Below are 17,013 nucleotides of genomic sequence, written 5' to 3' on the forward strand. Positions count from 1 at the left end.
AAATTCCAGATGTCTGCTTGTAGCACAACTATGCTTTAACATATGTTGCTGCACAATTGTTATAAACCTTGATTACAAGCCAAACATATATATTACACACTTCTTTCTGAAATATAGAATTATCCATTGTTTTATGCCTTTGGTGAAAATGTGGGCTTATGTATACACATACATGCATCTATATACAGTTGTACCTCTACTTACAAACTTAATTCGTTCCATGACCAGTTTCTTAAGTAGAAAAGTTTGTAAGAAGAAGCAATTTTTCCCATAGGAATCAATGTAAAAGCAAATAATGTGTGCAATTGGGGAAACCACAGGGAGGGTGGAGGCCCTGTTTCCTCCCAGGAGATTCCTAGAGAGGCCCCACAGAGGCTTCTCCCCATCTTTTCTGGCCCTGTTTTCTTCCATGAGATCTCTTTAAGACCCCATGGAGGCCTCTTCCTGCCTTTTTCGGTTACAGTTTCGGAGGGTCGGGTTTGTAAGTGGAAAATGGTTCTTGAGAAGAGGCAAAAAAATCTTGAACACCTGGTTCTTATCGAGAAAAGTTCATAAGTAGAGGTGTTTGTAGGTAGAGGTATCACTGTATTCACATACCTTTCCTTTCAGATCTACCTCAAGCACATGGTAAATTTAATCATTAACTGCTCAATTATACATCATATATAGCATTCATAATTCAATCTATTCAGCAGTAAGTCCAACACATTCAATGGAAAGGATTCCTAAATATGAGTAAATAAAATGTTTCTTAACTTTGACAACTTTAAGACATCTGGACTTCAATTCCCAGAATTCTAGGTGTTGAAGTCTATATGTTTTTTCAAAGTTGCCAACAACAATTAAACAATTCAAGACAAATCTAATACAGTAATTTAAAAACATTAAAAAATGAGTGGGTGGCTAATACAGCCTTTGCAGAGTTCCAGTTCTGCTCCAGGATTTGGAGCAAAAGGTTTTATTGAGAGTTTCTCATGCCCTTTATACCTTCTATCTTAGTTCTCTGGGAGTTACAACTGACTCAAAATTCAGCAACTCATGCTGAAAATTCTTTCTATTTTATATAGGTAATACCTTTGTTGTAGGCACTTCCTTACCAGTTGGCTTCTAAATACAATTTAAGGTGCTTAAATCTTTATATGGTGTGAATCCTAGGTATCTATCACACATCATTCTCCAAATTTATTTTCTAACTTAATTTATGTCACCTATCAAAACCAGCAAATTATGTCACTTTAATTAATCTGATTTCCGTATTAAAACTGCAATTATCTAATAATTTTCAACCTTTGAAGTGAACTGAAAATGCTGTAGCTAAAATATACTTTTACGCTGTTATTCAGTTTAATACCATAATTGGTAATTTATAATCTCATAGTCAGAATCAAGTTAATCTTCAACAATAAAAGTTTATTCCTACTAAAATCAGCAGGACACAGAAAGACGTTCTTAATATTAGTTTGATTGTGCTCACAGTTATTTAATCATTTTATCATTTATTTAATATGACTCTATGTCCTAGAATAAAATATATTTCCTAGATCTTCAGTTTTATATTCTGCCAAAAAAGTCATGCTGTTTCTCTCTTGCTAATTTGCATAAGAGGTTGTTTTTTTACCTAAAGGCCTTGTACATACCAGGAGCTTTAGAAATCAGATAGTATGGAAGAAAACAGTATATTTTTTTAAAAAATAATGCCTATAGCTGGAATTTACTCACTAGTATTTTTATCTATTTTTGAGCTAGAAGCAAGAGTCTTCCTATATTAAAGAAATATTGAAAGTTACTCACATAAATTGACACCTACTCTCTTTTTGACTTAGAGGCACTGATGGATTAGAAGAGAGTTGGCCAATTAAACCTCAATCCAAATATGATAATGATAGAAGATTGTCCAGCCTAAGAACTAGGACTTGCTTTGAAAGTTAGAACACTATCTCTGAAGGAATAGACATATAACTTAAGGGCTCTTCCTAATTCCATAGTGTGATAAGGAGGCCCATTCTCCATTCTCAGCTACAACTCTAGCCTAGCCTGAAAGGTATGTACAGTATCTTAATAACATTACAAGTGGATTACTTCAATCAGTCTCCACATGCTGTATGACAAGATATAAGATAAGAACACCATCATAGAATTTCTGTGATTATCATTCATTTGGCATCATTTAAATGTGCTGCAGAAGTCACTAACTCTAAGGAAGGCTATCCTTGAAATTTTTTTGTAAATATTCACAGAAAATTGTTATCCAATTGTTAATCCGGACAGCCAATCAATAAGCCCACTCGTAAAAGCACTATATGGTGCTTTTGTTCTGAACTACTCAGGCCCAATTCAAGGAGTTTACACTAACCAATAAACTCTGACATGGTTTGACCCAAGTACTTAACAGAAAGGTTTCTCGATGTCTTGCACTAAGATTAGCTGGAGAGATTCTTTGATTCTTTAGTTTAGCTCACCTATGGATGCAAAGCAGCCTATGGATGCAAAGCAGCTTTTGTGCATGAGGAAATTACACTTCTCTTTCTCTGAGGAAATTATACAAGGGGGAAAAGTTGTCTTCAGTGTCTCTTGAGGAATTAATACACAGGATCCATGATTTTTTTCTCAGCCATACAAAAGAACATCCTCTTAACAGCATGTCTGTTTACATGCATTCATTATTATAGTAAGGTACTTATTGGTGAAATATTATGTATTCAGTGGATGGGTGAACCTTGAGCAATTAATCCCAGCACTACTATATTATTTATAAGAATACCTTTCACTCACATCAGTCATGGATTCTTCTGGGAACAGCAGATAGAAACCCAACATTTCATCGGTCCCAAATCTATACAGGTAGTCCTTGACCTACAACCACAGTTGGGCCCAGAATTTTATTGGTAAGCGAAATGGCTGTTTAATGAATTGTGCCTAATTTTAATCTTTTTTTGCTACACTTCTTAGGTGAATTGCTTAGGTGGTTTTGCTTGTCAAAAACCAGCTGGGAAGGTTGCAAATGGAAATCACAAGGTCCCTGGGACAATGCAACCATTATAAATACATGCTGGTTGTCAAGAACCCAAATTTATGTGGGACTACTGCTATGGTCATACATATCAGGACTCATAAGTCATTTTTTTCAGTGCCACTGCAACTTTAAACAGTCTCTAAACGAATGATTGTAAATCAAGAATTACCTGTAAATCCTTGAGTTCTCAACTTTATAATCAAAAACTAATTCCCATGTAATTGTTAGTGGCCAGTCATTCTACAACAAAGAATATTTTATTTACATGCTGCAATATATTTTATTGTATATTAATGTGAAATGTAACAAGCTAAAAATGTAAGTGGTTTAAATTAATAAATATAATAAAAAATTATGGAATACTTTTAATCACTTTTTTATCAAGTCCAAAGACAGGCTGCAAAAATTGTGGAAGGTTTTAAGCATAAAATTTATCAGGAAAGACTTCATGAACTCAATCTGTATAGTCTGGAGGACAGAAGGGAAAGGGGGGGCATGATTGAAATATTTAAATATGTTAAAGGGTTAAATAAGGTTCACGAGGGAGGTGTTTTTAATTGGAAAGTGAACACAAGAACAAGGGGGCACAATCTGAGGTTAGCTGGGGGAAAGATCAGAAGCAACGTGAGAAAATGTTATTTTACTGAGAGTAGTAGATGCCTGGAATAAACTTCCAGCAGACATGGTTGGTAAATCCATAGTAACTAAATTTAAACATGCCTGGGATAAACATATATCCATCCTAAGATAAAATACAAGAAATAATATAAGGGCAGACTAGATGGACCATGAGGTATTTTTCTGCCGTCAATTTTCTATGTTTCTAAATCCAATAATTGTCCAAATTCGATTCAATTTACTTAATATTTCATTCATGGTAAATTTGTAAACATTGCAGAATGAAGATCAAGGCTAAGGGATTGCGTTATTTGTGCCATATGAAGTTAACATTTCACCTGAAGAGCCCTTCACTCCCTCACTCGAAACAGAATACCCTACGAAAGCAGACTATCAATCATATGTCTAGAAAGCTTAGAACTACGTCACCTAAAACACAATCTAAGTATTGCCCACAAGATCATATGCTGCAACATTCTACCTGTCAATGACTATTTCAGCTTCAATCGCAACAATACAAGAGCACGCAACAGATTCAAACTTAATATTAACCGCTCCAAACTTGACTGTAAAAAATATGACTTCAGCAACCGAGTTGTCGAAGTGTGGAACTCATTACCTGACTCAGTAGTGTCAGCCCCTAACCCCCCATTTTTCCCTTAGACTATCCACGATTGACCTCTCCAGGTTCCTTAGAGGTCAGTAAGGGGCGTGCATAAGTGCACCAGTGTGCCTTCCGTCCCCTGTCCAATTGTCTCTCCTTATCTCATTTATCTTTTCTTCCTTTCAAATATGTTCACCTATACTTTTATATCTTTTCTTCTATTATTTTCTTTACTTACATTATTACATATCTTTCTCTTCAATGTGTATTATGTATTGGACAAAATAAATAAATAAATAACTTCCTCTTGTGATCAAAAGCTTTAAATTAAACTCTTAATCATTTTGAGTGAATACGTGAAGCAAAGTTGTGCATCATTTAATTAGTCAGGAGCGTAGGTAAAGCTGAGGGAGAGAGACGGCATAGCAGGATTTGTAGAAGAAGGAGAATTGGCAGGGTATCAAACCTAGAATGACAAGCATTGGGAAAGGAAGAGCCGAAACCAACGCCGTGCCGCAAAGGAGACACATAGAATGGCAGTTGGAACAACTACCATCACAGAATTAGAACTCTGGCAAGCACCTGCAGCCCCGCCCTCTTTCCACCACACCCCTTGATGGGCGTGGCTTCTCTTCAAGGATAAAAGTGGGAGGACGGCAGTTGGCTCGTTCCTTTCGATTGTAGGACTAGTTGGATGTGTGGTTGCTGTTGAGGGGGAATAAAGGAACGTTGTTCCCCGGAGGAATGCGTTTTCACACCGGTAAGGCTGTTCGTTTCATTATTTGAATAAGTGGCCCACGCAGTCATTTGTTGGAACTTTTTTTTAAGAGTACGGAGAGGGGCGGCATACAAATCTAATAAATAAATAAGAGTTGTTACGAAGGCGGGAGAAGAACCAAACGGTTGCAGCGCATGCGCCATGGATTTTTCCGATTTCTTGAGGTTGCGCTTCAGCGGGGAAAGCGGGCTGGAGGAGGTGGGGCGAGGGGGGAGAAGGCGGCGAAATCCTTGTGGTAAAATGGCGGGCGATTATTAAGAACCCCTTCCCAACGGACGAATGAAGAACGGAGAAGCCGCCTGAGGAGGGTCGCGAGAGAGCGGAACCGCGGGGCTGGAGGACTGAAGGACTTGGGAGGAGCCGCTCGATTTTGAACCGGCAAAGCGGATTATAACGGTCGGTTCCTCGGGAAGCAGCGAAGGCCGCGTGCGTCACCGTTGTGAAGAGCGGGTGTCTCCGCTTCCTTCCCCTCCCCCCCCCCCCGGTCTTGCGCGCGCGTGTCTCGGGACGCCATGCTTCCATGGGACCTGCCAGGGTGGCAGCCTCCCTTCCTACTCATGGCAGAGCAAACCGTCGCCTTGCTTTTTGGCATAGCTCCCTTCATTTTGTTGGAGGGAGACTCTGACTTGGGCAAGTCACATTCTTGCGCGTCACCCTTTGCAGCGTGTGTGTATAGGCGCGCGCGCTTTAGAAACGACATGGTTACCTCATGGCCATTGCAAGTAATTTATATAAAGCTGCTCTTTCGGGGTTTTTTTTAAATTGAAAAGTGGCAAAAGCGTCGTTAAACCGCACGAGGTGATACTTGGGCAAAGTTTGAAAGTTTCGAGAGGCCTTAATACTAAACTGATCATTTAAAACGTGTTTTGGGGATTTTAATGGGTCAGTTAGTCAATAGTTTGAAAAGCAGTTTAAGCAGTGAGAAATGTACTGGGGAAGAGTACTACTACACCTTTTGCTAATTGGCATCTTGAATTTCTGAGCAAAATAAATAAGCATTAATTTTTTTCATTTTGATTTTCATTTCATTGTGTTCAGAAATTATCAAATTAGTATGTCAATGCCAAAGATGGTCAAAAAAGTCTGATTTTGCAGCCTAATCTAGATAAAAATGAACAAAATTGCACAAAAAGGGGGGACATGCTTTTATGAGCAAAATAAATAAGCATTAATTTTTTTCACTTCAATTTTCATTTAATTGTGTTCAGAAATGTTCAAATTAGTATACTAGCCAAAAAAAAGTATTCAAAAAGACCATTCCAGTAGCTAGAAACCAAACTTTTTATACTCAGGGAGGGTAACAAGTAAATGGGAGAACAGCAGGGTTAAATCAAGTCTACCCCAACTGCTGATACAGTATATCATTGGTAGACAATGAAGAATTCTATCTCAATAGCAATGTAAAGTTGGGGAAGCCCTATTCTTCAGAGTGGTTTTATTTGATACCTAATCAGCATAGGCAAAGAGTTGAGAATTATTTCTAAACCCTTCTCAATGGGTTAAGTGAGACTTCCTGTGTGAACCTGTAAAGCAGAGGTCTTCAAACTTGGCAAGTTTAAGATTTGTGGACTTCAACTCCCAGAGTTCTCCCGCCAGCTATGCTATTCTGGGAGTTGAAGTCCACAAATCTTAAACTTGCCAAGTTTGAAGACCTCTGCTGTAAAGTCTTGAGCTTTCTGCGGACTGTATATAGAAAATAAAACCCAATACAGTATTCCAATATTCCGTTATGAGGGCCTTGTGAAGAGAAAATAATAATTTTACTAAAGGTAAGTATGGATTTTTTTTAGGGCATGTCAACAGTTTCAACTTTTAATTTCCAAACATTAGGGATGCTCAAAAGTTGTGACATATGTTGGGGATTGTATAAAGGTATTTTGGTTACTTTAATATGAGGGGGTCTTTTTTTGTTTCTATGGTAAGAAATGTTACATGAAAGCCCTATGTGTCTAATATATATATTTTCAATTTTTGTGTTTGCAGCTTATGGAAACAGTGTTCTACGTGCGAGGGAAAACAAAATGGTGGAGTCTAAAGTGATATTCACAGCAAATGAGAGCAGAGGAGTAATGAAATTCATATTTCTGCAAGGAAAGTTCGCGAAGGATATTCATGGTGATATGTCGCAGACATTGGGGATCAATGCCCTTCATATTCTACAGTTAAGAACTGGGTTGCCAAATTGAAAACGGGTCATTTCAGCACCAATGATAAATGTCTTGGAATGTCCTAGTTAAGCATGTAAACTAGCATCTACATTTTCTGCGCCAATTGAGAGCACATCTTTGTCCTTTTATCCTGCCCATTTTTACAGAATAATTTAATAAACCACATCACTGGTTTGGTGGCAGCAGTGCTTCAGATAGTGTCTATTTAAAGAGTGGCAAGGACAGCTGAGAAGATTATAGGAACTTGCTTCCTGTTATTCAGGATACTCATTACACTGGGGAACTATTTTTAACACAATTTCTGTTGAGTTTAATTTTTGAGCTTTTTTATAGTTAATTAGGCATACTGGTTTCCAAACTAGTTTGTTTTCTTCTATCACGTGGAGTTTTTTTTCTACACCTTATGAGAATGTGACCACGAATCGAGCATGGATTATAGGAAGCACTATTGCTCTCCTATTGGCTGACACAAACCTCCGATGGGTGCCTGGTGAATGACAGGAGAACAGCGACAGGTTTTTACTGTAGCAATACAGTATGTTATATACTGAATGGCCTGTAGGTGTCTCACTACTTGTATGTATGCACTGTGACTGAACATTCTTGTAATAATTGCTAATGGATCTTGTTTACAAATAGTGTGCAGCGCATTCTGATGTAGAGCCTGAGTTCTTGTTTATATACAAGGTTAGTGTTTGAACAGAAACTTTTCCTTATGTCTACCTCTGCTAGTTCACGTCTAAAGTGCTTAAACAGCCCCAATTCATTTTGTTATATATGTGGCAGCTTTACCATTCCCAGTCAAAGGACTAACATCAGTACATTTGTCAGACAAGCCTATCTTGCCTATTTTAAAGTGAAAATTGGTGATCAAGATAAATCATGGGCCCCTCACAAAGTGTGTAAGCAGTGTGTTGAGCGTTTACGGATGTGGACCAAGGGAACACGTGATAAACTTCCATTTGGTATACCTATGATTTGGCAAGAGCCTAGAGATCATTCAAGTGATTGTTATTTTTGTATAGTGAAAACATCAGGATATAACAAGAAAAACAAATGTAAAATAGAGTATCCTTGCTTACCATCAGCTATACGCCCAGTGCCTCATTCAGCTGAAATCCCAGTGCCAGTTTTCAATGAATTCCCCTCTTTGGAAATACGGGAATACGAGTCTGGTGAAGATCAAAGTGACCACAACAATGAAGATTTTGAAATTGAAGATGATTCTGTACGTAAGGGATTTCAGCAGTATGAGTTGAATGATTTGGTACGAGATTTGGGAATATCCAAAGAAGCTTCAGAGCTCTTAGCATCAAGACTATATGAGAAAAACTTGCTTGAAAAGGGAGCTAAGGTATCCTATTTTCAATCAAGAGAAAGTGCATTTCTACAATACTTTCGAAGTGATGATGGATTTGTGTATTGCCATAACATACCTGGTTTAATGGAAGAGTTGGGAATTTCAGCCTATAATGCAACTGAATGGCGACTGTTTATCGATAGCTCAAAGTGGAGCTTGAAGTGTGTTCTCCTCCACAATGGAAATTTATTTGGTTCAGTCCCGATAGGCCATTCAGTTCGTTTGAGTGAAGAATATGAAGACATTAAAAAAGTAATTGATTTGTTGCAATATCACACGCACCAATGGGTCATTTGTGTTGACCTTAAAATGGTCTGCTTCCTTCTTGGCCAGCAAAGCAGATGTACCAACTATCCCTGTTTTTTGTGTATGTGGGACAACAGAGCTCGTGAAAAGCATTGGATGCAGTCAAATTGGCCGCCAAGATCTGACTTGAAACCTGGTGATCCAAACATTCTACATCAGCCACTTGTTGACAGAAAGAACATTATATTTTCACTTCTGCATATGAAATTGGGTCTCATGAAGCAATTTGTTAAAGCTTTGCCAATTGAAGGAGACTGTTTCAAGTATCTCATTTCGGCATTTCCTAGCCTGTCATTTGAAAAGATAAAAGCCGGTGTTTTTGATGAGCCACAGATTGGTCAGCTTGTTAAAGATGAACATTTCATTGGAACCATGTCAGAAATTCAAAAGAATGCTTGGTTGGCATTCCAAAATATTCTTGGAAATACACAAGCACAGAATTACATTGAAATTGTCCACCAACTCTTGGAGACCTTCAAACTGCTAGGTTGCAACATGAGCATCAAATTGCATTTTTTACATAGTCATCTTGCTAACTTCTTGGAAAATCTTGATGCAGTCAGTGTTGAGCAGGGTGAACGATTCTACCAAGATTTGAAGGTCATGGAGACACGGTATCAAGGTAGATGGGATGTACATATGATGGCTGACTATTGTTGGAGCATCAAGCGAGAATGTCCACAGATTAAACACTCCAGAAAAAGCTATAAGCGGAAACTTTTACCTTGATATGTAAAGGTAAAAAAACCCAACTATTTGTATGAACACAATTTAACTTGAAGTAATTATTATAAACTTTGTATGAATAAAATTATTTGTAAACAGCACATTTGGTAAGTTTCTTTTACTTTCCTTTATATGCACAATTTGTATTACTTTTGAGGGTATCCTGTAGCTTAAAAAGTGATAGACAAAAACTGGTTATTTTTGGATCCAGAAGCCAAAAGTTAGTTGAAAACAAGTCACAGATTTGAGACAGCAAATTTGCTGTTCCCCGGTGTTATAAATGCTATGTGCTTGGAGCTCAAAACATTGTTAGAGACCCCACACTCACACTGCTGTCTGTTTCTATTGTTCCCCTCTGAAGAGATTTCAAAGTACTGTAATTCTAGCAGGACTACCAGATGCTGTAACAGGTTTGTTCCCTATGTCATCCATCTAGTAAACTTGCAAGATTCATTTTCCTTGCCATATTTTATTTATTCATTAGATTTCTATGGCGCCCTTCTCACAACAACTCAGGGCTGCATACAATATCAAATACAACAATACATAAAAGAAATCTTAATTTACTTTAAAAGACAAATTACTAAAAGTGTTAAAGCCCTTTTGTAAAAATGTACATATCGGAACTAGACTTTCTCTGTCATGTGAATGTATAGTTTATTTAGTATTGTTTATGTGGTGTATATTGGAGGTGGTGGCCCTTTAAGAGCTATATGGTAATTTCAAAATGAAAATGTTTTAATTATCCAAGACCAGACTTTAGCATAAAGTAAAACTGAAATATTAAATCAATTAAAAATTGTCTTCTATCATGAACAGATTTCTGTATATAAAAGCTGTGTGGTAGAAGAGTTAAACTGTTAAAAGAAGTATGGCCTTGGTTTTATTATGTGTCTTATAAATACATAAATTTTGACTTGGTTAAGTTCACAAATTGCCTCAACTATTTTCGTAAACTTCTCTCTACTTGCACTGATTTCCTTGTTACATCTATCAATTCAATAATATTGATAACAGAAAACTCAGTTCAGTATCTACGGTGAACTGACAAAAAGAACTTTAAAAAAACATAAATAGCACATTTTATTTCATTGAATATTTTATATCCAAATAATATAAACTCAAATTATTATGTTAGCAAATAGAAAAATTTTGAAATATGGTTTCTAAATCCCACTATGGTATAGAAAGATGGATGGATAGATAATAGATGGAGGGATGGATAGCTAGAAAGAGATTGACAGCTGATAGAGTATAGGTGGTATATTACATTCAGTAGTAAGTAAATTCAATAAAGTCAAAACAGCTTCCTAACAATGCAGCATATGCTTGGCAAACTTTCATATTAGCGTGTACTTATTGAAGTACTTTCTACTTTATGAGCAGAAAATACTTTTTCCTGTAGTTTTTTTAGTGCCTTATTTAATTTAGGCAATATTAGATAAATTATTCAGGAGGTGGAACTATTGCTTTTGTGGTGCGGAGTCAATAGCTTGATCCTTAACAGAAATAAGATCAATGGGCTTATAGTGGACTATAGAAGGAATAGATCAGACATCCAGCCCTTGCTTACCAAGGAGACTGAGTGAAGCAAGTGGCCAGTTTTAAGTTTCTAGGTGTTATAAAAGAAGACCTGAGCACTCACAATACACTTATTTCCTGTTGTATGTTTATTTCCTGTTCAATGTGGCTGTCAAAACTTAGATGACACTTTCACATGGCCACTGACCACATGTTGCTTGAGAACTGAAGCAATGAAATCTGTTCATTCTTTTTGAATAACTATTTTAACACTGTATAGTTTGCCAATTGCACAGTGGCAGGTAGGACAGCACTTTAGAGGGTAAACGTCATTGCCCGGAGGATCATTGGTTGCTCTCTCCCCTCTTCGGAAGAGATTAGCTTCCACTGCCTTAAGAAAGTTCAAAACATTTTTAAAAATCCATCTTATTCTGGGCACTTTGAACTATTACCTTCTGGCAGATGGCACAGGATAATGAAAACAAGGACAAATAGGCTGAAAAACAGCTTCTATCCCGGGACAAAAACCACACTGAATCATACAGTATAGTACAGTGGTGAACCTTTTTCCCCTTGGGTGCCGAAAGCATGCGTGCGCACTATCGAGCATGCGTGAGTGCCCACACCCATAATTCAATTCCTGGGGAGGGTGGAAACAGTTTTCCCCACTCCCAGAGGCCCTCTGGAAACAGCCTGTTTTCCAATATCTGGTGGGTTCGGTAGGCTCGTGCTTTGCCCTCCCTAGGCTCCAAAGGCTTCCCTGGAGTTGAGGGAGGGTAAAAATGCCCTCCCCCATCCCCCTGGAGACTCTGGAAGCCCAAAACATCCCCCCAGAGCCTCTGCGGGAGCCAAAAATCAGATGGTGGGCACACACATGCACACTGGAGCTGAGCTAAAGCAACGGCTCGTGTGACAGCAGATATGGCTCTGCGTGCCACCTATGCCGCCTGTACCATAGGTTCACCATCACTGATATAGTACAATATCGGGTTTTCATTTTCAATTATAGAATGTAAAGGATGTATGTATGTTTTTATTTTTATAGTTATAATGTACACTGAAAGCGGCATTTAATTTTTGTTGTACCATGTGCAATGACGATAAAGTAAATTAAACTAACTGCACTTACACAAAATAGTGAAAAGAATCCATGAACTGCAAGACTTTCTAAAAATAATTTGTAGAGATATTAAATATTCGATACATTTAATTTGGGCATAGTTCTGATCATTAAAAATTGGCCAAGTAATTTATGATTTGTAAAAAGCTGACGTAGTATGATACCACTATTAACAAAATTGAATGTCATGTATTGTTTGTTAGCATATTGAGAAATAATTTGAAAGAGTGGCTGGAAAGTCTTAAGATTTTTATTCCGATAGCAGAGAACAAGTTATAGAAAACTAGGACAGTGATGGCGAACCGTTTTTGGCTCAGGTAACAAAGGGTGTGCATGGTCATGATAGCATACACGCACATGCCCCCACTCCTAAAGCAATGCCATCGCCTTGCAAATGTGCATATACCCCACAGCTCCCCCACACATGTACAATCCCTGCGCTGCCTGGGAGTGGCGAAAAATGGCCAAAAAGGCTGAAAATCAGCTGGAGCTGACTTAAGACAATGCCTCACGTGCCCTCAGATATGGCTCCGCATGCCACAAGGTTGCCATCACTGCTATAGGATGACAGCATAAAAGTAAAGTCTGCTATACTTAAAAATGAATTGTCATAAAGGACATTTAGGACTGTTTATATCCTACCTTTACCCATTGCATTAAAAACTAATACATAAATATTACACAATCTTGACATTTTACAAGATATTTTATTCAACTGTTTCATGTACAATGAAATGAGGGCAGGATAACTTCACCATAAAGATAAAACACAGTATAAAGTCAGTTAAAATTCATTGTTTGAAATTAGTAGGGGATACAGTTCATTGTAGAAAATTTGTCACAATACAAAAAGATAAAAATACAATAGGTGAAGAGCTATATAGAATGAGCCGATTTGTGTATAATCAGTACTGTTTTGTCTTGGATCAATCAAAATTACTTGTAGGATGAACTATTTTAATGTCCAAAAAGTTTTAAAACCATGAAAAAAATGTATTTTCACAGTGCAACAAGGGACATTCATAGTTTGGTTATGCTTCTTATCCAAGGTATAAAAAAGGAAACTTTGGTATAGACACCTGGAGAGTCTTTGACTCCACACCCATATCCCCAGGAAGTCACACCATACACAACCCAGATATTTCCTGGCCGTTCACACATTAATGGTCCACCACTGTCTCCTTGACAGCTGTCTACCTGGTTTTGTCCATACAGGCTACCAGCACATAGCATTCTCCCTGTGAATTTTGTGTGATACCGTTCTTCACAAATTCTTTTAGGAATAATGGGAATAGCAGCTTGTTGTAACGTTCTTGAGTAGGCTCTACCTGATGGGAAAATATTGAAATTAAAATACCGAATATTAAGCAAATGCTTATTCTTAAAACATTTTATTAAATAACTGAAATATTAGCAAAACAGATCAGACATCAGATCATCCAGTAAGGTTTTTGTTTATATCAAGAACATAGTAATGCACAATCCTGCAAAAGCAAATTGATGTTTACTGAACATTTAAAAATGGCTTGGAAGATGAAGTTTTTCTGATGTTCTTTATTTGCTACAATAACAGATATAAACTTCATAGGAAGTTTTATTTTTATAGTCTTGTATTTAAATTTAGCATGCCTTTTTAGTAGGTACAGATATCTTCACAATTTAGGAAATGTTTCCATTTGCAGTTTTTTATCTAGGTTACATCCATTCTGATTCATTTTTTAATGGAAATGTTCCTTTTCAAGTCTTAGTTTGAAGAATGCATGGATTATAAAGAAGTTTCAAAATGCTTGATGATTTTTAACTTTGCAGCAGAATAAATGAAGCAGGGGTGGTAGAGGAAAATATGTAATTTTAAACTAGCCAGGTTTCAGTTTGACCATATAGAAAATCATTGATGAATGACAGTAATACAGAGTGGAATTTCTATCACCATGCAGTGTCATAAACTGTGATGTTACATGAACACATTGCTTAGCAACTACAATCTTATCAGTCCTTCATTAACCAAATCCCAACTGTCATTACATGAGGACTTATTCCGATCCAAACTATTTCAAACTGTCTTTTCTAGCTCAGCCTCACAAGGAAAGGAACTGCATTCTCTCTAACTCACTCCACCTGCTTATCCTTCTCTTTGCCCTTTTGTCTGCCATACACTGGCCCTGCTGTTTTCCCTTTCCCAAGACTTTCAAATTGGACAAGGGACCCATGTGGCCTTGGGACGGCAGCCTATTAGCTGCCTTGTGAAGTGCAAGATTAAATGTCACTCATCAGCTCAGGAGGAAGATGATGGTCAACTGGGGATGGCAGAGACTGCAGAAGCGGCCAAAAGAGCAGAATTGAAGGTGGCAATAGGCAGGTGGAGGGAGTTGGTTCTACTGTGGCAGTAAATTCATGAAGTCTGCTAAGAGCCTGAATTTTGACCATGGGGATGCTGCAACAGTGGTAACTTCAAGAATTTGGCATAATTATTATTCAATCAGCACTGTCATAATTTCAAGCAGTTGCTGAACAAATGATCGTTAAGCAAGGACTATCTAATAACTGTTTTGCTATCTTATAGATAGCAACCCTGAAACTGACCTGGCCAAAGCCATCTTTAAGCTTCAGTGTTGCCACATTGGAGTAAGGAATAGGAAGGGGGGATTAGAGATAACTGGCTGTGTAGTCAAAATAAAATGCTTTCTCTTGGGAATCAATGACATTCCTGACCAGAGGAGGAAGGAGTGATGCCACCAGATCAGAGGACACTGCCTTGATTGGACCATGTGACTAATTGTTTTAGGGTTGAAGAAAAATCTTTTAATTAGGGGAACACCAAGAGAACCCTCAGAGTTGAGTTTCACCAGATATGTGCCAATTTGATATTTCCACTAAAGCTATTATTTGAGGAATTCACGTGCCTTGTTTGCTGCAATAGATCTATCACTTGGAACCCTGACATTAGAATTATTTGAGATAGCAACAATGAAGAAATGGCAGCAGAACAATTTCAAAGTAGTTTAGCAACACACCCATGAAGACTGGCTGAACCAATTTATAACTTGTCTTCCATTTTTAAGTTTTCAAAAACTATATTTCTTAAACTGCCTTGCTGCCTAGGATTGCTAGATGTTTCAGATTATAGGTGGTTTGGTACAAAGTCTGATTTTGTACTAGGAAGGATCTCAGCTGGCTTTAGTAGGAGATAAGATAGGTAGGACACATTGATAAAAATGTGATTCAGCAGAACAACCACTCCTGCTTTTGCTCCTTTGAATCACCTTTTTCCAGGGTACCAAAAATGTTATATATTTATTGTATTCAGCATATCACCTAGTGCACTAAGCGATTAAAAGTAAAAAACAACAACAACAACCATGATCTTACCTGTATCACCCCAACCAGTGATGTAACAATTCCAGGTTTTCTGCAGCCTCTCCCGCCTGAATGGCAAACAGGCAGGTAAAACATGAGCACTAAATTGAGTACATTGTTTGTGAGGCCCTTGCAACCTCACTAGTGCAATGTCATAGTCACTGTTATCAGGCCTATATCCTGGGTGTTGCACAATTTCTTGTACACCAATTTCTTCTTCATACTCCTCAGGTACCAGTGTGTGATAGTCTCCAACACGTACCACATAGTTTCGAGTATTGTTGCCATACCTATAAGAAAGGGGAATAATTGATGTAGGGCTCTGCTTTTATTATAACATTGATGAAAGAACACTGGAAAGCAAGCAAGAGAATTTTAGATTTTCAGTTCAGTTACAATTCAGGAACTCAGTAAAATATAACGGTGCTTAAATGTTTATAAATCTTTTTGAATTTTTTATATTGGCTAAATGCAGTATGTTCTTCACACAAGTTCTAAACGTAAAGACGTTTACGTTTAAATGAACCAAAATATAATACAGTACTTGCCCATTTACTTATAGTAAAATAATCCAAGGCTAAGACAATTGATCGGTGAATAAAAGTGGGGGTGCAATGAGACTGGGTTAATTTTTTGATTTCTGATTCCTTGTTTGGCTTTATTGCCATTCACTTCTGGATTTTTGCCCTAATTTTGGAAAGGTTTACCTTATTTGTTAGTATTTCCTCTCATCAGACCCAAATTAAATTTGATATCTCATGATCTATTACATTTGGTGACTAAGATGAAGGGTGTGAAACTAATATTCATATTCTGCTAAATATTAGCATGTTACTTCATCCTGACCATCCTACAATGTGCAATATGGTAAAGATATACTATCAAGGTAGAATAAGCATGTGGAATGTTAGCACCTTGAAAAGGGAGATATATGTCTATAGCAGTAATGGAGGGAATTTTTTCATTATGTTGAAATATAATAAACAGATCCTCATGCTAATGAAGAGGTCATGAATTTAACCAAAAGAACAATGTCAGTGTAATAAATTAAATTGGCTGCTTACAGCTATTTAATGGACAGATTGTTTTTTTTATAAAACTTGTTCCACATTTCTTCATAAAGAAAGCATTTTCCCATATTATTTTACACATAGGCTAGAGCAGTGATGGCGAACCTTTTTTTCCTTGTGGGCTATCATGTGCGTGAGTGCCCACATCCATAATTCAATGATTGGGGAGGGTAAAAAAGCTTCCCTAGGCCTTTGGAGGTCGGAAACGGACTGTTTCCCTTGGCCCCTGGAGGCCGGAAACGGACTGCATAAAAACCATGGTCTTCTTGAATGATGCAGACTTTTTCCTGTATCGCTGCTTGAAGAAAGTATCATCTCATCAGTCCATAAAACCTTTGAAAAATCTGTCTTCAAATATTTCTTGGCCCAGTC

The 17,013-nt window shown here is 37.5% G+C and overlaps 2 protein-coding genes and 1 non-coding gene across 4 annotated transcripts in view; 2 read left to right on the forward strand and 1 right to left on the reverse strand.

Moving 5' to 3' along the window:
* The first annotated feature begins 4,900 nt into the window (after positions 1 to 4,900).
* LOC139170420 (uncharacterized) lies at positions 4,901 to 9,674 on the forward strand. Its single transcript, XM_070757646.1, has 2 exons — positions 4,901 to 4,995; positions 6,997 to 9,674. Exon 2 carries the CDS (start codon positions 7,897 to 7,899, stop codon positions 9,574 to 9,576), a length of 1,680 nt encoding a protein of 559 aa, XP_070613747.1. The 5' UTR covers positions 4,901 to 4,995; positions 6,997 to 7,896; the 3' UTR covers positions 9,577 to 9,674.
* LOC139170671 (small nucleolar RNA SNORA24) lies at positions 5,522 to 5,656 on the forward strand. The gene has a single exon (XR_011559646.1). It is a non-coding gene; the product is annotated as a small nucleolar RNA SNORA24 (small nucleolar RNA).
* Positions 9,675 to 12,901: 3,227 nt separating the features above from the next.
* Positions 12,902 to 17,013, reverse strand: part of PRSS12 (serine protease 12) — a 55,277-nt gene continuing 51,165 nt past the window's right edge. Inside the window, exons 12-13 of one of the 2 annotated variants that reach the window (XM_070756624.1) lie at positions 15,584 to 15,861; positions 12,902 to 13,542 (exon numbers count right to left, since the gene is read on the reverse strand). In XM_070756624.1, coding sequence (XP_070612725.1) covers positions 13,235 to 13,542; positions 15,584 to 15,861 — 586 coding nt within the window. In that variant the 3' untranslated portion in view covers positions 12,902 to 13,234. The remainder of the gene's footprint in view (positions 13,543 to 15,583; positions 15,862 to 17,013) is intronic. The other variant, XM_070756625.1, reaches the window with a different exon arrangement.

The sequence above is a fragment of the Erythrolamprus reginae genome, chromosome 7 (assembly GCF_031021105.1).
Source record: "Erythrolamprus reginae isolate rEryReg1 chromosome 7, rEryReg1.hap1, whole genome shotgun sequence".
Classification (NCBI taxonomy): domain Eukaryota; kingdom Metazoa; phylum Chordata; class Lepidosauria; order Squamata; family Dipsadidae; genus Erythrolamprus; species Erythrolamprus reginae.

Excerpts from the sequence above, each read along its gene's own strand:
- LOC139170420 (XM_070757646.1), top strand. The coding sequence starts at position 7,897 with ATGTCTACCTCTGCTAGTTCACGTCTAAAGTGCTTAAACAGCCCCAAT.